This window comes from Rhinichthys klamathensis, unplaced genomic scaffold, assembly GCF_029890125.1.
Source record: "Rhinichthys klamathensis goyatoka isolate OS25496 unplaced genomic scaffold, OSU_Roscu_1.1 h1tg000098l_1, whole genome shotgun sequence".
Classification (NCBI taxonomy): Eukaryota; Metazoa; Chordata; class Actinopteri; order Cypriniformes; family Leuciscidae; genus Rhinichthys; species Rhinichthys klamathensis.
The window spans coordinates 4,916,562-4,942,500 of NW_026606637.1; the positions used below are offsets into that span (position 1 = coordinate 4,916,562).

The 25,939-nt window shown below is 37.6% G+C and overlaps 1 protein-coding gene across 5 annotated transcripts; it reads right to left on the reverse strand.

Annotated features, from left to right (window-relative positions):
- Window positions 1–2,392: 2,392 nt before the first annotated feature.
- Window positions 2,393–24,928, reverse strand: rbms1a (RNA binding motif, single stranded interacting protein 1a). Of its 5 annotated transcripts, none has more exons than XM_056252776.1 (14): window positions 24,613–24,928; window positions 20,063–20,244; window positions 15,097–15,155; window positions 14,128–14,219; window positions 9,855–10,012; window positions 9,649–9,728; window positions 9,419–9,525; window positions 9,099–9,145; window positions 8,262–8,340; window positions 8,128–8,178; window positions 7,759–7,875; window positions 7,565–7,645; window positions 5,599–5,680; window positions 2,393–4,628 (listed from the first exon to the last, which is right to left on the reverse strand). In XM_056252776.1, the coding sequence occupies exons 1-13, from the start codon at window positions 24,664–24,666 to the stop codon at window positions 5,603–5,605; spliced, it is 1,185 nt and encodes a 394-aa protein (XP_056108751.1). In that variant the 5' UTR covers window positions 24,667–24,928; the 3' UTR covers window positions 2,393–4,628; window positions 5,599–5,602. The 5 variants fall into 5 exon arrangements, with proteins under 5 accessions (XP_056108751.1, XP_056108749.1, XP_056108752.1 ...); XM_056252774.1 differs by having other exon boundaries at window positions 5,599–5,677; window positions 9,410–9,525; XM_056252777.1 differs by having other exon boundaries at window positions 7,759–7,869; window positions 24,613–24,927.
- Window positions 24,929–25,939: the final 1,011 nt, after the last annotated feature.

A 25,939-nucleotide genomic window follows, 5' to 3' on the forward strand; every position in this document is an offset into this window, starting at 1 on the left:
AAACAGAGAGAGAAAGTAGAGAGAATGAGAGACACTGAGGGAAAGTGTCTCTTTTATATAAAGTCAAAGGGAAAATAATGTGGGCAGCAAGAGCTTTGTGGTTGCACTATTTCAAACAAACACACACAGAGAGTGAGACTTAAGAAGATCTATTAGAAACGCTATGGTTACATAGGTAATGCTCTTACAATGAACTTTATTGGATTCAAAGCAAAACCACGATTTGGCCTTTTAAAAGAAGACCACTTCAGATGTCCTCACAAGACAGCTTTTGATGCTGTTTGTGAGGACATACTTTGATAAATGAGAATGCACCATAGTCTTAAATTGTTTTTAAAGAAACAATTTTTTTTAAATTTGTGAATAAGTTTTACCTCTAAGGACCTCCATTGGAGTTTGTTTGTTTGTTTCTTTATTTAATGATATTTAATTAATTATTATTTTTTTTTTTTTTTTCATTTTAATGAATGAATACATTTTTTATTAATTTAAGCAGAGACTACTGGGGAATATTCTGCCCTCAAAGTAAAGCTACACAAAACCACAAAGACACAAAATTATAATGAACTGTGACGGTCTCTTTCCATCGTGGGGTTCAGCATGTGGGTTTTGATTGACAGGTTGCTGTGGTGGTGATGGCGGTATTTAGATTGAATAAGTCAGACACAGATCTCCTATCTATGCAACACACACACACACAAACACACAAGTTCAAGCACAGACATGTTCATCCACACACACTCGCACATATATGCACCTAACCTTCACACTCCCACCAGGATACAGGGTGTGTGTCCTCTCAGCTGTCTGGGGGGAGGGAAAGAGACAGGTGTACATGCTATTAAATGTGAACTTGTCATTAATATAGATCATGAAGCCAGAATCTGACAGAAACAATATTAAAGACAATGAAAAGGAGAATGAAAGAATTAGAAACAGAGGAAGAGGACTACCGCAGATATGCTTTCTTAGATTAGAGTTTGAGTCTGTGGCAATTAGACAGTGGAAAACACACACACACACACACACACACACACACACACACACACACACACACACACACACACACACACACAGTGCGAGAGAGGGACATATGCAAGGTGCCTGTGAGTCTTAGACATAATCTCCTGGATTTATGATAAAACCCAGCAGGGTGATATTACAAAGGGCCCATTGGGAAGGCCCCTCTCAGCTAAAAAGGTGCAAAATGACCTTCCAAAGAGATGACTGCCAAATGTATATTATCTAAATATAGGCCTTAATGAAAATGTACTTTCTATGGCAGTACAGTTTAAAATCAAGGCAAAAGACAAAAATGATAAAGATGTGTGCGAGTTGAGCTGATGGGCCTACTTATAGTTTTGTGGCCTAAACTATAACGCCATCTGCTGGCCAATGCCAGTAAGACAATCCTAAATTATAACGATTTACAGTCACTTTAATAACTAGATTTTATAAAAAGGATGAATGATTGTCACTTTTATGCAGTTACTAAGGTTTTCGGTGATCTTTTAAGCACCTTGCTCGGGGGTTGCTTACTCAAGTCGAAAGAATCTACGAATTGCCCCATCTGATATTTTGATCTTGGTTCCACGTTCAGTAGCTATGCCTGAAGGTGGCGGAAAAAAACGGAAGTCCGGTTACTTTAGATGATAAATATATCTGCTATTGAAAATATCAAACAGATTGTGGACACAGACACGCCCTTTTTATGAACCCCTCGTCCACAGATATTTACAGCTACGAGTCGACATAAAATGAATTTGATCTAGTCTTTTGATATTACACTTAATAGGCCTATTCTTGATGTAGGCTTTGAGAATGACTTGATAATGAGATAAGACAATGGAAACAACCATGTATACTATGGCCTAGAGCACCACCCACGGGTTAATGTCAGTACGGTCATTATTTTAAAGGTTTTGGAGTCAATTTGAAGTAACTTTTCAAATGAAAGCTACTTTTCTCAGTGTGGAGATATGACGTTTCGCACGGGCGAATGACGTGTGCATGCAATTTACCGCCACATACGTCCCTACACCACAAAAATTTAAATCATTATTAGGTTTTTCAAAGTGTATTTAGGTAAAGAAAGGATTTGGAAGACTTTTTTTTTTTTTTTTTGCACTGCCTAATATCATTTTGTTGGGTTATTAGCAAAGAAGAAGAAGAAATTCGATAGTGTAACTAATAAAATACAAATTGATAAAGCTGTTTTTAATAATAAAGCTGCTACAGATTATGATAAATATCATGGCTGATATTTTTTTCAAGACAATTAAGAATTTCCTATAAAATTACAGTTTGTTCAAGTTAAGCATGTGGTAATATAGCCTACTCTTAAATTACCAGGTCCAAAAAAACACAGGATTACAAACCAAACTCAAAAACACAAGTTTGAGCTCTTTTAATTAAAAAAATTCTTTTCACAACAGAAAAAAAATTTAGAAATAAAAACAAACGAAAAAGCCTGGACGTGCAAGTGGCAGGTGTTCAATAAAACAATTTTAAAGATTAATATTTTCAACAACAGTCCTGTATTTATACACTGCGTGAATGATTGCCGTTCTGTAACGTCTACTTTGACTGAAATAAAGACACTCTATCTGTCCAATGAAATTATGATGTGCTGCTTTTTGACGCACATTAGTCACCATGATCATTTTTAACTTTGGTTCTTCAGATTAGGCCTCTAAACATGGAGAGGCTACAGCAAAGTGAAAAAATTCCAGAGAAGGTAGTTTACATGGATTTTTGAAAGAAAAAAAATGAATGAAACAAATGCAGGAAAAATTATACAAGCCTCTCTCTCTCTTTTTTACTGCACCTATCAGGAATAAAATGGACAAAAAAAAAAAAAGAACAAAGAAATTCTCCACACAATCAAGCTCAAAACATCTCAATGCAATGTAAAAAAAAAAAAAAACACACCAACAGAAAGACATACAGATACAAAACATAGATGTTTCTTTAAAGAGGAGGACAAATAGACGCTTTAAAGATGAAGTTCTGCATGACACCAGCTCCCGAGCTGGCGCTTTTACATCTGATTGGACAGGATAGACCTGCAGCCCGACCAATCAGACAACAGATACAACTCTGAGGTAGATCAAAGGCCAAGCTGACCTGGACATCTAAATACACAATCACACACAGACACACAGAAATCTGCTTAACTAACTGTAAGACAGACAGATGAAAGCCTTGTTTACAACCATGTTATGAACCCGCGATCAAGTCTTACTTCCATCCAACTGCTTAGAGATGTTCATGTGTCCACACCTACGAAAACTAGATTAAAGCTGAGATTGACGAAAAAAAGACACAAACTACCATTCAGTTTGACCTAAACCTATTGCAGGAGTCCATACTATTGTGTTCAATAGTAGGCAGAAAAGGTCTTTGGTGGAAAGTGTCATAGTAGTTGCCTTGAAGTTGCATGTTTTTGTTTTGTTTAAATTATTTATTTATTAAATTGAACGTTTTACATTATTTATTCAGAAATGCATATTTGTTATTTGCAAAACTGTTCTATCGTATGTTTATAATCTGTTAGGCCTGAACTATTCGGTTACATTTTTATATTTCTTGATTTCTACCTAAAGAAACATTGCACTTCTGCCTTTAATCTGCGCATCAAAGATATCCTGATGTGTTGTGTAAAAAAAAAAAAAAAAAAAAAAAGAAGAAAAAAGATCAAATAAATAAAAAATGGCGCTGAAAATAAAAATCGCAATCATCCTGTGAACAGATGGAAAAATGTCAGCTTTCCCAAATCCATAATATCCCTTTTATTAGCCCCGCCCACATACCTTAGCTATCTTAACCACACCCACGCATGCCCCGCCTCCCACGAAACCCCACCCACCCTCGTCTCAACATCCACTTCTAAATCTACCGAAAGACTTTACACATGAATTCAATGGAAAGAAAGACTCCTCCACAGCAGACACACAATCTCTGAAACAAATCATGTTTGATTCAGAGCAACATTAAAAAAGGAAACAGGAAAGCCATTGCTTTGAGAGACAGGAGCAAGAACCAATAGCCAGCAAGCATTGCATCAGTCAGTCTAAACCCCACCCACCTTATTTAAAAGGTAAATATTTGAACTACTAAAAAGGCAAAGAGTGGAAGACCAAAAAGCAAACAGAAACCTCTTCATTTCGACTGCAACCGCAATTTTTTTTCTTTTGTCTGTTTGAGAAACAGTCCGTAAAAACATAATAAAAACCATATTTAAAAAAACAACATGCATCGAAAGGTGTCATCATCATCATCATCACTCACTGTTACTCACAGACATGGTCTGTGTTAAAAGTTCTCGGTAAAAAATAAGCATTTGTCATCGTCTCCTTCCTCTTTCTAGCAAAATAAAACTCTGCTCCCTTTTGTTGTCCATAGTTGATGTGGTATTGCCTTGTCTTGATTTGTTGGAGAAAATGTTTGCACAAGAGTTTTCTGAGGTTTCTTGTTGATTTCTTTTAGTAGATGATTAAATCATGGACAAATTTTCTGGAACCCGTGCGCGAGCGTCGCTTCCTCTCTGATGTCACTTCCTCTAAGAGAAAGCAAACGTTGTTACCGTAGCAACGGCTCGTACGGTAGTCTGGCTCTGATCTCAGAACCTGAAACAAAAAACAACACTAGTCAAATACTGAACACTATGGACGTGCAAGCGGTGTTCCGGAATTATGTTAATGTCGACTCAAAATCCTTTTAAGACTCATTTTAATTGAATAGCTTTAATTTTCTTCAGTAAAACACAAAAAGTCGTGATTTTGTAGTACGTCCTAGAGAGATAATGTGGACATTCTCAGTCTCAGACGGTTCCAGAAATGCATATGGCACACAAAATTGGAAACACTTCAGGAGTTTCCAAGTCGTCATCCGATTGGTTGAATTCCGTCGTGATGCCAAACCCCCTCATGGAAGAAGGAAGCCGTCGTGTTTACAACTGTGACACTGAGTGCTTATCATGATCAACTAAATGCTGGATTTTCAAAAGTATGTGAAGCATGTGAAGTTCATGCCGTAGACTCTTTAAAATATGTCCAAGAGTTTTCCTGTTATTGTAAGGACATCGACTTTACATTTTCACGCCTCTAAACATGACGCTGAACAAAACAAACTGTGATTGGTTGCTTTACATGTCAGTCAGGCGTCCTCTTGGGCGGTCCTTGGCCAATGAAAGCTGTGATGGACTCCATCAGTCTGAAGGTCTAGCTATGCGAGACTAATGTGGACAGGGCTTTCAAAGTCCCAAAATGCCCAAAAGTACCATAAAAGTAGTACATAAGAGTTGTGTGCTGTATTCCTAGTCTTCTGAAGACACAAAATGGCTTTGTCTTAAATTTGAACTGCTGTATCTCTAAAATCTCATTCAAATGTGGAATGTATCGAACAAGGTTTTGACGTCCATGAGGCTACTGCTTTCCCAGTGAATGGGATTTCAATGTATGGGAAAGAGCACCGTCAACATTCTACAACTTCAGAAGTGTTCACAGAAGAAAGGAGGTCATATGGGTTTGACAGAAGATGAGAGTGAGTGAACAGAACACTGACCACCACAAGAATGAAAAGATGAAAATCAAATACCGTTTTATTGCTTGTTGGGTTGAAAAGAGTACGATGAAGGATCCGAAGAGGACACATCTTGTGGCTGTACACCACTTTCCTGCTGGAAAAAAACAAATACATTTCAACATTTATTTCAATATAATGTGTGGTTTTCCAATAATAATAATAATAATCTAAGCTAAATTTACTTTAACTGTATGAGTCATTTCCAGAGAATATTTCTTAAAGTCTATCTTTCTTAAAGGTGACCTATAATTCAAAATTGAATTTACCTTGGTATAGTCAAATAACAAGAGTTCAGTGCATGGACATGACATAGAGTGAATCTCAAACTGGACTGTTTTCGCGTTCTCATTTAATTCACGTTTATAAAAAACACCCCTGAAAAACGGTCGGTTCTCCACACAATACCGACTGTGACGCAATAGTCGGGATCATTAATATGTACGCCTCCAAATATTTGCATAATGCCAGCCCTCAATGCCAGGCGGAACTGCGCAGCCGAAGCATGGCAGTTGCTCAGTGTGGATGTACACATGAACACAAAAGTATTTTTTAGTTCCTTCATCTGAGCCTCTGAAGAAACAATGGGTTAATTTTATTTTCTCTGGAAATTTCCAAACATTTCACCGACTGTTTCCTCAACTTGGGCCAATACAGAGCTGGCCTCGGATCGAGCTACCAAGCAACACTTTCTGTGTAATTGTTCAAGTTCAGACAGGTAATCTTTCTCTCAAAATCGTTCAATACTGTTTATGCATCAGTAAGTCAAGCCAGTGACTAAAATATCAGCTTCACATCGTTTCTTTTAGTAGGATGAAAATAATCGTATTTCAATTGTGAACCAATTATATACAGAAAGCGATCAAAGAACAATCTTTCCACACAGCGCGAGTTTATCTGGACACTTGCCAAACTCGTTATGAAATCAATGACGCACGTTACTGCACAACGAAGCTCTTACTGTATTTACATCATCGTGTTTGCATTGGTGAAAGCAGAGAGAGTGCAGAAACTGCTTTGCAATGATAAGATCTTCATTCTCGCGATCAACACGTCATCTGCTCAATGCTCATCACGGCAACATTTTATGTGATGGGAATAGATCTAAATACTTTAAAAACATCTCACTATTCGTTAATCTCGATAGCTGTTATAGTAAAAACGTATAATAGCAGTAGTAAAAGTATTCGGGAGAGAGTTTCACATGTAATGCGTAGCTATTTCATATGCAAGCATGTCAGCCAATCACACCAGTGGCCGCGGTTACACTGAATCCCACAGCAGACACGCCCCTTCAAACAGAGTGTTCAAATCAGAGGCTAAAAGCAGGCTAGGAAAAATGCCATTTATTTCTAAATTATGATTATTTTTTATCTAAAAAACATACTAACATTATAAGGGTAACCCAGGAAACATTATAAAAAAAAACAAAAAAAAACATTCTAGGGCACCTTTAATCTTTTTTTTTGTAATATAATATATTATAATCATTCAACTGATCAAAAGTGACAGTAAAGATAATGTAATGATGCTGAAAATTTAGCTTTGCATCACAATAATTAATTTAATTAAAATATATATATGTGTATAATAAAAAACAGTTATTTTAAATTGTAATAATATTTCACAATATTATGATTTTACAGTATTTTTGATTAAATAAATGTAGCCTTGGTGAGCATAAGACTTTCAAAAACACAACAAATCTTACCAGCCTCAACATTTTGAATGGTATTGTAAATATGATGAGGTTTATACAAGGTTTATGCTTATGATTTGGTAGCAAAAATAAAGCCTGTCTAATAGAAGAAAAAAACAAACATAATTTCATTCTCTGAAAACAAGTATAGCTTTTTTAAAGCAAGATCAACAAAATTTGTACAGGCGTCTTGACAATACAGAAAACTATAGCAGTCTGTGGTATATATGCTGATTATAATTGCGGCATAACTGTCATTGATAACCGGAGTGTAGGACTGACCTCAGGATGGATGGTAGCGGGCTGAATGTGGGCGAACTGAGGGATGTAAGCTCCTGGCATTGCTGTGTTGGCAGGAATAAACTGCAGGAGAAAAGAATTATGTGGCTTTATTAAAAACACAGGTGTTAATATTACTTATTAATTAGCATATACGCCTGTGCCATATTAGTGCAATCTGTGTGATAGGATCATACGGTTGCAGTGCCGCCCAGAGAGAGATGGCCCATCTGCTGGGTGAGGGGAGCCAACATAGCGGACGGCTGCAGTGACATGGCATGCTCCATAGAGGGCGACAGAACGGCTCCCTGAGTAAAAAAAACAGAATACAACAATTATATTTAGCCATTGCAGAGAAAGAGCGAGACATCCAGCACTAAATAACAGAGAAATTCTGCCCACAATAGGGCAAAAACAGGAAATATTGTGTAAATACAGTACACACACACACACACGTCTTTCTGACTTATGTGTAAGCAGCACTGGTTGTGTGAGTCATCTCCTGTTGAATAAATGGAGAGATATAAAGAGATGAAAGAAAAAAAGTGAGAATAATTTGGCCTTACTGGGTGTTGCATGATGTAAGGCTGATGTTGCATCCATGAAGGATTCTGTACCTGGAGACACAAACGCAGATGTTAGCAAGAAAGCAGGTGCTAGTCGTGATCGTGAAGTTGAGGGAGGTGAAGAAGAGCGGTACCTGGTATGTAGAGATGTATGGAGACACTCCTGGCTGAGCCATTAACCGGTTCCCCATAGCATAAGGAGCAGCATAGTACCTATAAACACATTATAAAAAGGATACAATATTTATGAGGGTCTATATGACATTTACACATCATTTAACTTTTTAATGGCAATTGCACAATGACATCAGAGAAAAACATCTGAGAATTGTGGGGTTGGTTGGTGTATTAAAGGGTTAGTTCACCCAAAAATTTAAATTATCCAGTAATTTATTCACACTCAAGCCATCCTAGGTGTATATGACTTTCTTTTTTCAACCAAACTCAATTTCCTGAATAGTAACTGAGATTTTGAAGCCCCAAAAAAACCACATCCATCCATTATAAAAGTAATCCATACGGCTCGAGGGGGTTAATAAAGGCCTTCTGAAGCGAAGAGATGCTTTTTTATAAGAAAAATAATCCATAATTGTAACTTTATAAACTAACTAATTTGTTTACCGGTTTTAATTTAGTTAAATCGTGGCCACAACCGAACTAAGACAAGGGAACGAATCAGTAGCCACAGTTTAACTAAAACGAGGGAACAAATTAATACAATTTGGCCATGTTATAAATAAAATGAGGTAATGAATCAGTACAATGTGTCCACTGTTTAAATAAAAATGAGGGAACGAATCAGTACAACATGGAAACGATTAAACTAAAACAAGGGAATTAACTATTACGTCTTAGAAACAAATTCCTTTTTCCGCATTTTGCTGGGCTCTGTAGAATAGCGTAGAAAATAAACATTATAAACTGAAAATAATGTGAAAAATAAATTGAAGACACGTTTAAGCTGTTCTTACCCATTCTGAAGGGTGGTATTGGGGTCATAGGTCAAGGTCATTCCACTCTAAAGAAAGTAAAATAAAAATTGGTTTTGACCACAGCTGGTTTCATACACATAAAGCCAGTTTCACTATACAATTGACAGTTAATATATGTCAATTATTATATTTAATTAGCCTATAGTACAATAGTTGGAAACAAAACAAAGGATGACGTATGAAGTCATGTAAGAAGAATGGCTCATTATGCTTCAAGGCACAAATACACACCCATTCACCTGCCGTCACCGTCAGCACAGCACACATACGCAATTGTGAACAGGACTTACTAGTCTCACCTCGGCGTCCCGTGTCCAGGTTCGTCCGTTAGGGACATATTTAGCCTGACTTTGTCTCTTCTTCTGACCGCCGTCAGCAAACTTACACAACAAAGGCTCTGATGCACCTAAAACACACACACACACACACACATGCTTAGCTTAACAGTACTCAAGACAAAGACTATATAGCTTACAGTCTGTAGCCTACATATAGACTACACCACAAGAATATTGTGCTGAATACTCACCCAGCATCCCAGAGGAGGACTTAATGAACTTCCCGTTGAAGTGAGAGATCACGGCATCGCACTTCTCTGTAGACTCCATCCTTGAAATACAGAGGAATAAAGACAGAAAATTTCACAAAACATTCATATGCATGAACGGTGTAAATCTGACCCCGTTTCACACGTAAACACACACATACACACACAAAATCAGTAGTCTCACTAACCTGGCAAAGCCCACTCCCCGGCTGACTCCATTAGTGTCGCGGAGGATTCGGGTGGACACGACCTGTCCAAAGGGTTTGAGGAGGTTCTCTAGCTCCTGCTCATCCATAGACACGGGCAAGTTGGACAGGTACAGGTTAGTTGGGTCCTGCTCCTGTTGCTGTATTTAGAAAACATGAAACACACAACAAGATATTACACACGTAATTAACCATCTTTCATATGTCTTTTCAGCTGACATTATAGCCACTGTGAGGACTGAGAGAGTCTAAAGACATTTATGTACTTCATGTAATGGTCAAAGCAATGTTGTCATATGATTTTTCTGTTAGCTCATAAACCTACTGCTAGGCGATTAGCCGGTTAGCTTAGCACACTGGTAACTGATTATCCTGCTAGCTTAGCATACTACTGTTACCCCCAGTTTCACAGACAAGGCTTAAAGGGTTAGTTCACCCAAAAATGAAAATTATGTCATTAATGACTCGCCCTCATGTCGTTCCAAGCCCGTAAGACCTCCGTTCATCTTCGGAACTCAGTTTAAGATATTTTAAATTTAGTCCGAGAGCTTTCTGTCCCTCCATTGAAAATGTATGTACGGTATACTGTCCTTGTCCAGAAAGGAAATAAAGACATCATCAGTAGTCCGTGTGACATCAGTGGGTTAGTTAGAATGTTTTGAAGCATCGAAAATACATTTTGGTCCAAAAATAACAAATGAGTGAGGACATTAATGACATAATTTTCATTTTTGGGTGAACTAACCCTTTAAGTCTAGTCCCAGACGAAAATGCATGTTTGATCTGTTTTTTAACTGAAAGCAAATTGCACTGACAGATCTTAAAAAATGTTATTACCATTGTTTTGTCTCAACACGCACACGGCACACCAGTAATGTTTTTTTTAAAGCACATTTATAAAAGTTACTTATTTAGCTTAAATGCTAACCGTTGCATATTGTTAGACGATTAGCCTGCTGGCTTAGCATGGTTAAAGTCACTGTGAAATCTAAATGTATTTACAGAATGTTGCAGTGCTTATTATAAATGATTTATACATACACATCATTATTATTATTTTTATTCATGTGCACTCATAATCTTTAATCAAAAGCGTTAACCTCCCCTTCCCCCTAGAAACGACATCTGTTCTCTTCATGACGTATGTCTCACAACATAATATCCTCCACAACTGATTGCAAACTTGCATTCAGATCTGCTTCCATTTAGTTAGAAATGGCCAACTTCCTACGATCCAATCAATTCCCGAAGGACGAAATCAAATCCTGCCCTACATTTTTCTCATTCCTAAAGCCGTTTCACTCTAATATACATCACAATAGAGATGAAAAGACTTTTGCAACTTCCGTTTCATGTTCAGTTTAAATGGTTGGCCTGCAAGCTTAATATACTGCTAACTGATTAGCCTGCTAGCTTAGCTATCTGTGCCTGATTAATTTGGTGCCTTAAAAATGAAAAATGATAGAAAATCACTTTGTGGTGTATAGATTCTTAACCATGACAATACATTAATGTATACAGAAACTATAAATCATCAAATGAAACATTTGTCATTCTATTTTTTTTTTTCAGTTAGCTTGTAAGCTTAATCTTGCTTGCTGCTGTGCGATTAACAAGCTAGCATAGAAAACTGATCAGCCTGCTAGCTTAGCTGTTTATGTTTGATTCATTTGGTGCCTTAACTGTCACCCCCCTTTTTTTGAATAGACATGAAAATGCACATTTCGAACATAAATGGTTGTAATTCAAGAATGCTTTGGAATATAGACGTAAGATTGGTCTTGTTTTAAAGAAGACATTTGGCAGATTTATGTGGAAGTGAAATAAATTAAGAAAGTGAAACAGAAAAAAAGTTATAGAAGTTTGGGTTTATGGAAATGTACAATGTAAAAAAATTAATTATTCATATTTTATATAAAATATATATTTTCAAAACCTGGGCTACTCTAAAACTGCAGAGAAATCAAAGCCAAAAATCTGAACAAGTTGTGTTTAAAATTTTAGGTTGATATCTCAAAAAATGAGCTTTCAGTAAGATTTTGTTTGGGCGCTGTACCAAACTTTTTCACTAGGTCACAACCAGACTCCATTACTGCCCATATAAGGGCGCCTCCATTTCCATATGTGTTTTGAGTGATATGAACCATTATTTCCACAATTTTCATACAATTTATGAAGTAGAGATCCTATTCAGAAGTAGTATGGGAAGTTTGGCAGATTTTGATATGAATTCAACCTCTAATAAACACATACAAAGAACACGCATGTGCGTCATAGCTCGCTGCCACATCACAAATGGTGAATTTATTATTTTTTTCTTTATATTTAAAACATTTTCAGACCTTTTTTTCTAAAATAATTGAATGGATGCTATCTTTTGAACTCTTGGTATGAAAACAAACTAGGTTTCTACAATTTTTTTCATGATTTTTCATGTTCATTGCTATTTCAAAATAAAGGTCTGAACACACCTTAGGAGTATGAAAATATTCTTGTTACAAATTTATAAATTACGGCTCCTCTGTAATTTATTTTGAAAATCAATCACCAAATATGGAAACTAGAGATTGTAAGCTTTCAAATGATATATAGTTTGTCAATATTACTTAAGGTTTTCACTAAGATATTATTGTTTTAAAAATATAATGGCAAACGTCCCACCTGTGGGACGGTGACAGTTAATTTTTTTTTTTTTTTTTTTATTATGAAAATATGTGAATGTACTTAAATTACGTCACATATCACATATTACCAAAACTAATGGTCAAATTAAACATTTGTCATTCTAAGTTCTTTAATGTTAGTTACGTTTTTTAATGCCTGCTAGCTTTAAATACTGCAGACTAATTATTGGTTTAGCATACTGCGAGATGACTAGCCTCTTAGCTTAATATACTGTTAACTGATTAACCTACAAGCTTAACCATCCATGTCTGATTAATCCGGTGCCTTAAGAAATTAAAAATAATAGAAAATCACTTTGCATTTAGTCATAATCATGATAAAATGTAAAGGTATTTAAATGACACCAAATGAAACTATAAATAGTCAAATTAAACATTTGTCATTTTATATATTTTAAAAACCTCTAAAAAACTAACCTTGCTTATTGTTAGGGTATTAGCCTGATACACTAGAATAGTGTGGACTGATTAGCATGCTATGACAATTTGGTGGCTCAAACATTTTACAATGATAGAAAAACACTTGTTTTTTTGTCTTAATCCCACATTATGTTAATGTAATTAAATTGTCACATATCATATATTACTGAAACTATAAATGGTCAAATTAACTTTGTTGTTGTTTTTTTCATTTAGCTTACAATCTAACCTTTGCATATTGAGGCAATTAGCATGCTAGCATTAAATGATAAGCCTTTTAGCTACCACTACCACTCAAGGATAAGCGGAAATGCTATTATGATTACATAAAATATATTGTGATAATTTAGTCGTTTATTTTACAGTTCAAATAATAAAGAAGCAGGTCGTCTGAATAAACTCAAAACCAGCATTTATCAGTGCACTTGATTGAGCAGATATCCTGACGCATTGCAATTCTATTCTTCTTCTGTAACTATAAGCCACACACCATCTGTTCATTCATTTTTCGATTTGTATAGAATCATGTGTCCAGTGACTCAAGGGTGAGACCTTCAGGCGGTTTATACTCTCTGTCTATTTATGCTGTGATGTGGTGCATAAGTACTTTGTGAAGCCGCAATACAATTCTGTACTCGCCTCTCAGCTAACAAGGACACACGATACACTACAAGCTGGATTTCAATCTGACGTTTGATTGGCTGAGGGCAGAATCTCAGCTCGCTATTCTAGATGCCTCAGCAGAAACGAGGGCGGGCCAGGATAAGACGTCAACATTCCTTAACATGTATGCGTCAAACATGTTTACACGGTACACACACGCATTACGGGGAAGTGGAAGAGTAATATGCTGACAGTGGGGAGGAAGAGGAAAAAGAGGGCAGATTAAAAATTGAAGATGCAGGCAGAAAAACCCAGCAGAACCTGGGAGAAGGTCACAGCAGGAGTTTTACACACACACTTCTCTGTGGCACAAAGATACACAGGAAATGTGTGTGTGGAAGAGAGGAAACGAGGGAGAAACACACATGAATAGACACCAGAGGTTAAATTTTAATGTTTTAGATTGACATTTCCTGAATCGTCCTCAGAGACGGGTCATGAACTAGTTACTTAGGAAGAGGAAGTAATGTCAAAAATGGATGACTCACCTTGGCCATTTGAGCCTGAACTCCACTGGTCTTTAGTGCTGTGACGGCTTTTTGCGCGGACACTGGACTGTCAAAATCCACAAACCCATATCCTATGAAGAGGACACAATACATTACCACATACTAACTAATCTACAGCAAAAAGCTAGACCAACCACACATCTTTTTTTATGATCAGTTAGTGATGGTATCGGATGATAATACCAAAGTACAGACAAACACAATGGTACTAAATTATAACCATATTGATGTACTATGGTATTTACACTACCGTTCAAAACGTATGGGGTCAGTAAGAGTTTTTATTTTTGACAAAATTTGCATTAAAGTGATAGACATGTTACAAAATATTTATATTTCAAATAAATGCTGTTGTTTTGAACTTTCTATTCATCAAAAAATCCTGCAAAAAAAAAACTGTACACTACCGTTTTCAACATAAATCAATTTTTCTTGAGCAACAAATCAGCATATTAGAATGATTTCTGAAGGATCATGTGACACTGACGACTGGAGTAATGATGCTGAAAATTCAGCTTTACCACCAAAGGAATAAATTACATTTTAAATATATTAAAACAGTAAACAGTTATTTTAAATTGTAATAATATTTCACAATATTACCGTTTTAAGTAACTGCATTTTTGGTCAAATAAATGCAGCATTGGTGAGCATAAGAGACTTATTTCAAAAACATTTTAAAAACTCACCAAACCAAAACGTTTAAACGGTAGAGTATATGGTACTATTTAAAAAACACACACAAAAAAAACACGGTATAACCACGGTAACACACAGGGTTTAAAATGAACTTTTTGTCAGTCGATTAAGAAAAAGTACCATATTTTAATTATTCTATACTATTATATGTATTATTGTGCCACGTAATATATTATATTGAATGATATGAGAGTGTTCATTTTGGACCCTAGTAACACATACAAGTAAGAATAAAGTGACATGACAAACCTTTGCATTTGTTTGTAGTCTTGTCAAGAATGGCTTTGGTGGACACGATTTTACCATATCTATTCAAGACAGACAAAAAGAGAGAAAGGCAATGAGAGAAGAAGTTAAACACGAGTCAGTCAATGTGTCAAATGACACAACAGCACAGGAATTCACGACCCGAAGGACATGAAACACAAGATCTACCATAATCCATGAGCTGGGAAAAAATAACACCACCCGAAAGAGCTTTTAAAGTCAGCTTGAAACGCAAATAATTCAGAAACAATGAGTCACTTGTGACAGAATCATCCACGGACACTTGATGCTGACAGCCCAGGTGCTTTAGAGTCACTGTGTGACAGACGAGGATTGAGCTGCTTTAATGGAGTGTCCATGAGAAACCTGTTATTACAGCGCACAAATCACCACGGTTCAAAGGAAACGCTTGTCTCAGCGCACGCATGTGTGTGTGTGAAAAGGAACTCGCCATTAATGGTGCAGTGCAAGGGATAAACACTGGAGTAAGTGAATGCATACTAGCGTACTGCTTTCTGCATGCTATTATCTTTGCATAATTCATATGGTTTCACACATCTTTACACATTATTTTTTTTAAATAGTACGCGAGACAGTACGGATTATGTTATAAACATTTCAAACGGTAGTATGCTACAAAGCTGCCACAAGACCTCATCGTGTTGTATACTTAATTCTCCAAGTGGCGTCCAGCATTTTTTATTTGTTAATACACTTTTAATAAAATGTTTTTTTGGAAGACTAATTAAATGTTAAAGACTTAGTAAAAATAGTATGTCTGGCTTATTTGTCACACTGCTAATACAATGAGGCATTGCACTGTGGGATACCTAGAGTCAATTTGTCAAATGTAGTAGGTCATAAGAGCATTCAATGCATACAAGTCATTCAATGCCTATTGCAGAAATAGTACACTAATATGCTATTTTGGATTCTGACACTTTTTATTCGGAATGATGGTTGAGAGAAAGGACGGCGAGACAGAGGGAACATGTGATTTTGACAAAATATGGGAATCAAACCCAAATCTCCCACACAAGCACCAAAGCACAACGTCTGGAACGACAGTTCAAACGTTTTGGGTCAGTAAGATAGAAGGATGGACAGATATACATTGAATTAAATGAAATTTTTAAGTATAGAAAGACTGTATTAGTATTTCTTGTAAAACATACTCGGTAACACATTACAATAAGGTTCATTAGTTAACATTAGTTAATCAAAAATACAATTAAACAGTAATTTTGTGAAATATAATTACAATGTATTTTAAAATGTAATTTATTCCTGTGAGGGCACATGATCCTATAAATCATTCTAATATGCTGATTTGATGCTCAAGAATATTTTTTTACTATCATCAATGTTGAAAACAGTTGTGCTGCTTAATATTTACGTGGAAACCAAAATGTGTATTTTTTCAGGATTCTTTGATGTCTAGAAAATTCAAAAGAACAGTACTTTTTTATTCTATTTTTTATTTATAAATGTCTTTAATGTCATGTTTGGTCAATTTATTGTGTCCTTGCTGAATAAAAGTATTTATTTCTTTCCAAAAAAAGAAAATCTTACAGACCCCAAACATTTGAACAGTAGTGTACGCTAACTGCTACACCAAAATAAATTCACATTTCTGCTGGCTTAGATTTATTGATGTCTCTCTCACGAAGGCTGTGCAGGAAAGAGCTGTGACAGGAGTGCTGACAGGGTAAGGACTGTTTTTCATTCACCTTCACCGAGGGCTCCATTTCCAAACTGAAACTTAAATACGCTCATATATTTATAAACCACCTTCCTGTGCCATTAAAACTTTGGCTTAGACGAATAAATATGTATTCAGTGTGACGTTCAGCAGAGCTGCAAAGCAAACACTAAACAGCATTTTTGGGGCGCGTCCTGGGCCTTGTCAAAAGGGAGGGAAAAGCGGAGCCAATCACATTTCACACACAGATCACAAGACTCCACGCGCCAGAGGAGCGCGCGACCTTGGCCTTGACCCGTGCGCTCCAGCGGGGACGCCCCATTTCCTGCCCCCACCGGCAGAATTCCGTCAGAAGCTCCCAGAGCGACGCTGTTTTTCTGCCTGATGCAGATCAAGGCAAATCAATCCGCGGCTTTGCCATGAACGGTCACTCTCTGTGATTAAAGCGGCTCTGGAAAGCGAGGTTACGGTGTCACTGCGATACCTCAACGCTGAACTGACACATTCCTCATAGTTTTAACCAAAATGTACAGTTGTGATCATAAGCATGAATCCGGTTGTACTGAGTATAGTTATAATGTACATATGACCCGAGCTTCACTTTTAACTAGAATACTAGCCAAGAGGATTATGGGCCCCCCATCTGACTCTTTCGAATCAATTTGAAGGATTACCATGGTGATGACTGGTCTCCCGGGGGCAGCGAGGAGTAAATGAACCCACAGTGGGAATGTTTGAACGGAATACATGCGGGATCAGAAAGCCTCTGCACAAACAAGCACTCTCGTCGATATAAACACATATGAAATTCGATGGTAAGATGGGTGTCCATAATAAAACGACCAAATATTCCATTGTGTTCAGCAAGATGAAATTAGTAACAGCAGTAACAGCAATATTTTAAGGAACTTGTGACTTTTCCTGCTCCAGTAACTGCTGAATCATGGCTGCTGGTCTAATACTGCAGGCAGAATGGCTGTTATGAACCAGAGGATCACAAACAGACACTCATTGGTGTGTGTGTGTGTGTGTTGAGTTTTAGAGGGTGATGCGTGAAGCGTATTCTACGCTTGTGTAGAATAACTAGAGGAGAAAGCCCTGATATATAAATAGCCGACCCGACACTTGACGTTAAAAGAATCTCATTACACATTCATGGTTTCTAGTTTAAAAACAGAAAATTAACAAATAGAATCTAATTCTTTTAAAACTACATTGCTAAAACTAAATGAATACTGAATATTTTAAATACTAAAAAAGTCAACATGAAATGAGAAAAACCCTATCTATAAAGTTTATAAAGACTACTGTGAGCTACGAGGTTGTTGATTGATTGAATATGCTTTTGTTGAAGCCATCGTCCTGCATTTTTTTACTTATTTTTTATAAATAATCATGTTTTCCTGGTGAAAAACTACATTTCCCAAAGAAATCTCTTTAAGCGCCACCCACTTTAACAAAGACTTTTTTTAAACCCTTTGGGAAAAATGTGCGGAACCAATGAATCAAGTACCAGAACCAAGGCCGCTGAAAAAGTGAATAAGAACTTTTGCACTTTATTTACCGTACTTATTAATTTTCCCTCCAGAATTCTTTATCCTGGTAATTAACATACACTATTCATGATCCAACCAATTCCAGGTGGATAAAGCCATGTCCCAAGCTATGATCTTTTTATTGTTGAACATCCCGTTTCACTCATAAATACATCAGCTTCCAGAATGTAAAACAGTTGCGAATGTCATTTTAGGTTGACTTTACAATGATAAATTATTTTTGAAATAACGAGTAAAGAAAGACTTTTTTTTTGCAAAAATCACAAAATGCAGAAATAAGGCATTGGATTGAGGGATACAATGTCCAGCACAGAGTAATTGAGAAAATCAAGTTCTACGCAAACATTTTTTTGTTGAATATCCTATTAAACTTGGGAACACATTAGACTTATCCAAGTAAAACCGGTTGTGAACACCAATTCATGTTGACTTGATGAGAATCATGTGACTACGGTGGCCAAGAAGTGCACAGCCCAAGCCACAACACAACGTAAATGCTCCCGACCACTAAGGGGCAGTGTCGGCACCGAAAAACTGATATTTTCTTGGGACACGACAAGAGATTCTCTATGTAAGTGATGCGATCTTAATATGTGTAATTGATTTTTAAATTAACAAATTATTTTTATTGAATGTTTTGATATCCAGATAATCTTAATGTATCGATTCATGAAATGAGCAGAAGATTGCGAGTGAAAAGCATCCAGAACGCCAGCGAAAACCATAGACTGTGAAAAAAATATGTACGTAGTGTCCGTGACATCACACGTAGGTTTCTAAAGAGCATTTTTGAAACCCCAAATTTCGGAGCAGGCAGTCGCCATCTTGGCAGCGCGTCACTCCCGGATAACCGGAAATGGGCAAATAGGCGGGAATAGCTGAGGTGACGTGACGGCTAACAGACAGCAGACAAACGGCTAGTAGTGAAAGCAGCGGCAATCCACCTGTCACTCAAGTGACCACACCCTTTATTATGCAGAAATTTAAGGCTTTATATAATTTAAACTTTAATTTAAAGTTATAAAAAAAAAATCACCCCCCTCACAGTTGTCATGAAGGGCAAAATTAACTATATAGACCAAAACCACTTTTTGTACCAGGCTGTAAACATATTTTTTTCTGCTGTAAAGTTGGGCATATTAACATGGGGGTTCTATGGGATTGACTCTCTTTTGGAGCCTGTCTCTAGCGGCCAGTCGATGAATTGCAGTTTAAGTCACTTTTGTGTTGGATTCAAGAGAAATACCGGAAGTTTGCCGAAAACGTGGTGCTTGATTTTGTTGTGTTGTGGCGATTCCGTTGTGTTGTGTCTTGATTCCGTTGTGTTGTGAATATGTTTGCTTTTTAGATTTCATTGTGTTGTGCACTACTGGTCCACCGTATGTTACAGGCTATGATATCACTGACATGAGTGAGGTGGTTTTAACTGGTTATTAGAGGTATAGTCTTGAAAAAGCTGATTGTGGAGGATGTTTGCAGGGTAAACAGGGGCTCATGAGGGTTTATCCCATAACTTGACCCAATTCTGACAATCTCACACATTCAAGCTGTTAACAGACAACAGGCCCTGCTGTGCTGTGCAGAATCTCACACCAAGAGGAAAACAGAACAAAAACTGCATTTATTTGGTTGAACATACATCCAGGACAGTTACTGGTGATTTTGTCATGACATAACAGCAAATACTCACGGCTGGCAGAGTTTGACCAGGTCATGATCGGTGGTTCCTGGCGGTAACCCGCGGATGTAGAGGTTTGTTTTGCTGAGTTGCTCCCAGCCGGTCGTGCTGCTGCTGCTACTGCTGTTGTTGGTGCTGCTATTGGTGCTCGGGCTGGGCGGGGCCATTGGGAGGGTGGGCGGAGCAACAGGAGGCTGTCATAGGAGAACAAAGATTTCATTGATTTGACAAATGGAAATGCGTAGAAGATGACATCACATAACTGAAACTTTTGGGGTAGAAACAAAAATAGCGCCTTCCAAATCAAACCATGGACAAACTTCTCTTTCTGCTACAGCACCAAACACTATAGAGTTTCTTAAAAGGAAAGAAAAATAACCACAATAATATCATCATAGAAAGAAAATAGCCCCACCTCAACCTCCCCTCAAAAACATTCGTCAGACTCCATTCGTCATTAACTCTATCTGTAGTGAACTGGTGTTATTATTACACAGTCAGCCATCGCCAGTGAGTCTGCCCACATCCACAGCTCCCTACAGTCTAATTCCCATTAAAGCGAAGCACAAACAGGCCTAGAGGCACAGTCGGCCCTTCAACTCTCATATCAGTCCAATCTACGCATTCCTCCAGAGCTGAATGTGTTGGGATTATTTCACTGGATGAAAGCCCATGCAACTTTGGAGAAATTCCTAATGCGGCATCAATTTCTTTCAACGCTTGCCACAATGTGCAATGATTAAAGGGATAGTTCATCCAAAAATTACAATGCTGGCATCTTTATGCACCCTTATGTCGTTCCAAACCCATATGGCTTTCTTTCTTCGGTAGAACACAAAAGGAGATATTTTCAAGAATGTGCTGGCTTCTCTTTTTATTAAATTTTCAATTAAATTGAACAGGATGAAAAGCTTTCGAGCTTCAAACAAGATGTAAAGCTACCGTTAAAGTCCCTATTAAATCATGATTGAAGTTTTTTTGGCTTTTAGTTTGAAAATGTTAGCCTTAGGTTATCTATAAGCTAGTGTGCTCCAAAAAAAAATCACATTTGAAATATACAAGCATTCAAAACTTACAGTCTCTCACTTCCGCCAATATGGATAATATGGATGAATGATTTTGATGACATCACCCTGCACTAACTAACTTCTCTTCAGATTTTCTGTCCAATCAAATGCTCTCTAGAATCTAAAGCGTCCTGCCCCCAACACTACAAATAGAGGCTGAAGCTCTAAAATCAGTCACTTGTTCACACATTTATCTTCTACATGGTGAATGTCACATACTGCACTATATAGGGGATAGGGAACGATTCAGACAGTGTAATTATGCTTTCCATTGGGTTGAATGAAGTCTGGTTTCACGTTAGTGTCACGTGAACCGCCGCAGCATCCACACGATGGCACAGAGCAGATCATATGCGCGAGTCGTTGCAGACCATAAAACGAATCGGACCCATTTGAATTCTCCACAGAATGCTATATTGTAAAGCGATATTGAGGAGATTAGGAGAAGAAACAGTTAGAGATTAGGAGGAAACTGGGGCTTTGCAGAGCTCAACAGCTCTGGTCGAGCTGTGAAATAAACAAAACGCTATTGGCTATTTTAAAAAAGAGGAGGAGCTGATAATCGATATGTCCCGCCCTGTCTTTCTGTTTCAGTGGAACTAACATCAACACATTGAATAATGCTGCGCATTTCAAGGCACTTCACTGGGCCTTCAAAGTGGTCCGTACGACTTAAGCGCTACTTTCCAAGTCTTCAGACATCATACGATAGCTTTGTTTGAGGAAGATACCGAAATTTAAATAGTGAAACATTGAGACATTACTCTCCTAGCGAATGAATTCTTTTCTCGAATCAGTTCAACGCAAACCCCGCCCCACAGTCAATTCTAATGTTCTCATTTGTTATGTCAATCACAGTGCTGACTGACCACTAACTCTAACCTTAACCTTAGCATAAGTAGCACATCCTGCAAATAGTATGTTTGCCAAAAAGGCCCGTTCACACCAAGAACGATACCAATAAAGATAACTTTAATAACTATATTAAGTGTCCACACCAACGTGTGATGTCATTCTATTAATTCTAAGTACAAGGTGAAGTTCTGTCATCTGCCACTTTAAATACTCAAGCTCTTTAAAGCAGGATGGATTCTGATTGGCTGTCAATGTTTTTATCGTGAAAAAAAAAACGTTCTGAAAGTGATTCCAACAATATCATTTCACTGTGACGTTAATGTTATATTTGTGGTGTGCACTCTGCTATTCCTTTACATTTTGAAAGATTTTTTTAACTTAAGCCATGATGGAATTTTCATTTTAGGTCGAACCATTTTGAAAATGCATCTACTGTTTAGAAAATTTAGAGAGATATCTGAAAATGATGCTTTTATTCACCTTTCAGTGCCTGTCGTGTATTCTGGGGATTGAGTTTGACTCAAGAGTCTCATTACCAAACCGCAGTACCAAACTCACCACAGACTGAGGCATGTTCACTCAAACCGAGAGTTGCGATTTCTCCATAAATCTGCTTTAGCTAAGAGGAAGGAATGTTTTCCAGACAAAGATCACATGATACAGGAGCGCTCTGGGATACAGGATGTGTGGGCCTCTCTCCCACCCCGAGCAGCGGCCACCACAGCCCACATCACTGACTCACTTCCTGTTTCTTAGTCATTCATTAAAACGGCTCCATTTCTCTCAGCCGTCACAAAATGGCTGCCTGTTAAACATCAGCGGGTGACTGTTCACAGAACCAAATCACCACAAAAGTGACGGCAAAACCTCAAAACGTCACACGCGGTTAAAAAAGACAGTGGCTCTTACAGCATGCAAACTATATATATATATATATATATATATATATACACATGCATGCAAAACTGAGTCAGTATGTGTGCGGACACCTGACTGTAACTATATTGGGTTAGTGGGAGTTCTCCATTTTTGACACACTGACCCATTTCCACATGAGTGACTCGCACACTTGTGCGCTGAGGTGAAACTGGATGTGACCCCATAAGCTTGTTAGTGCCTGTTAATTACTGAGGCAAGAGATCAAGCCACTTTTCCTTCCACAACAGCATGAAAATCACATGCTGAGATGGATGGATGATTTAGAGGAACATTAGAAAATAACTGAGCAACTCATAGAGCTCATCCACAAAATGTAATGAGAAAGTTGAACAGGACAGACAGATGGAGATCCTGTCCTAATTTTCTCTTCAATCTGTCGAATGAATGAAGGAGATGATCATTTTCGTACACTTTCTTGTCTTTCTTTTGCCTTTCATGATGAAAATCTATTGATTTCAAGTGCTGTATAAAAAGTACTCAAGGCAACATGTCCAGTTTTATCAATAGGGAAAATAACAAAGTCATGGGAAGGTTAACTGAGATATAGAAAAAGCAATGGGAGAGGGATGTGGGGGGGGGGGGGGGGGGGTCACATTCAATATCCAAGCCATCTCTCATACGTCGGTGTGTCCCTTGGGTCCTGAGCTATGCGCTGTAGTCATCCTCGACCATATGGTTCCTATAAACTGTGAAATCCTGAAGCCCATTAACTTCTGCTGCCTCTATCGTAGCCATCACTCTCAGCTCCACCACATGAACGCCTATGCAAATGCATAAATGTGTGATTTCATGCAGGGCGTGTGTGTGTGTGTGTGTGTGTGTGTGTGTGTGTGTGTGTGTGTGTGTGTGTGTGACATCTATAAATTCTCACATTTGCAGATTTGGGATGTATAGGCAAGCAATGTTTAAATAGAATTCCGCAGGCCACACCCACTGTTGGCCCACCAATTGCTGGAAAACTCGTGAATATTAATTAGGCGGAGATTCTTCATAATACACCCAAGAATCTACTAACACAAGTTGCCATGGGAGACTTTCAGGCTTCTCTCATCCTCATCTCCCTTCACTCATTAACACCAAGCATGCTAATGTTCTTCTTTTTAAAAAGACAGTAACATTATTATTACACAATTTATTCAACAAATGTAGTACGACAGGGGTAATTCAGTGAAGAACATCTACAGAAATGACACTTTGTTATGGTCCCATTTCTATTTCTAGACTCAGTGTGACATCCCAAAGCTGAAAAAAAGACGCTTTCAGTTCTGTCAACAGACTTTATAAATATTACACTGTGCAACTGTAGGTCAAATGAAGTGGTGTTGTGTAATACACCAAATTAACATAAATGTGTACGATTAACATAAAAAAAAATGCTTTAAAGGCAATGTCCGCGTCTCAAAACATAGCGACTTAGCATTTGTTTTTTTTGTTTTTTTTGCATTAAATGTGCGTGCATAAATTTTGTCCATCATAATCCCGTTCCGAGTCAGCAAAGATAAAAAAAAACGCCGCACGCGCCCTAAAATGCTATCTAGTCAGCTCACTAGATGTTGAGACACAGCCGCTGTGCGTGAGCGAGCGCGCACGAGCAAGAGGAGTTAAATACATTCTGTCCCAGGTAAAGGATCTACTGACCCACTGCGAGTCCATCCCGTACTCTCTATCATCATTACAACTGCAATGCCATACTTTACCTACCTGCTTTCGATATGACGAAGTTCTCAGTGGATTGGCCGTATTTGCGAAGATCATCCTGTATTCCCCTCTATTATGTGACCCAACGATGAATTAAAAAATCTACTCTCAAAATCAGTTGATATTAGGTTACAGTAGAGAACTGTAAATTTTCCACATCGCACACTTTAATGTTGGCTTCGGAGTGAAGTGATAATCCGTGCTTGAGCAGATAAATATTTCTGCTTGATAAAAAGCTCGCTCTTGATCGATGGTTTATTCCCACCTAGGCTCGTCCGACCAGTTTCGGTAAATCGCCTGGTTCATTGATCTCGGTTCTGTTGCCCGCAGCGTAGACCCACCTACTGAGGAACGATCCATTCTGCAGTCAGGCGGCAGGGTGATGGCGTATCTAATTAATCATACATGACGTGTATTTTCGACGTATAAAGCTAAATTATATACAAGCGGGAAATATCTAAAACAAAAATTCAAACATGTTTAAAATGCTAATAGAAAAATAGACACAAACCATGTCATATTTTGTCAGGGTCAAACGTCCCCCCCTACATGAGGTTTGGTTCAATCCCGCACGCATGCAACACATTCCACTACCTCGCCATCAGATCCCATCTACAATACACACAGCAGACCGTCCCACTGTGGCCTGGGTGGTGGTCCCTGCATATAGATACACCCCAATTAACACTTTTCATTATATTTGAATGCTCTGAACGGATTTAAAGGTGTTTTTATTAGATTTTTTTTTTTTTTTGCTTATTTAAAAAGTTGTATAGGCCTACATAAATAAATGAATAGCATTTTTAAAGTCACCATGAAATCAAAATGAGTTTTTTTTAATACAAAATATTATTATTATTATTATTGCAGTGACATCTCTTCTCTTTTCTGATGAAGTGTTCACTGGCACCAGGGCGGGACAACCTGTCACTAACATGAGATGGATATCATAAAATAAAAAATAAAAATCTTGGTCGAGAAGCCGTTTTACCTGGATATACGTCAAAATAACAAACATTTAACATTTCATGCCGATTTTAATGAATATGTTTAAAAATGTGTTTTATTTAATTTACTCATCAAGCAGGTCGACATGGGCGCTGCCATTTTGACATTTAGGCCCTGTTGACACCTGTATTAAGATGCGTTTTGGTCGATCGGATCACAAGTAGACGATGGAGACACATACCCGTTTACACCTGGTGTTTTAATCCTTCTCTTTTGTGCACTTTTAACCACTTCTGTCCTGATTTCTTTGAGGGGAGGGTCTATGGGCGGGTAAATGTATATGTTTTTCAGATCTAATGGAAAAAAATTAGCTTGCACAATT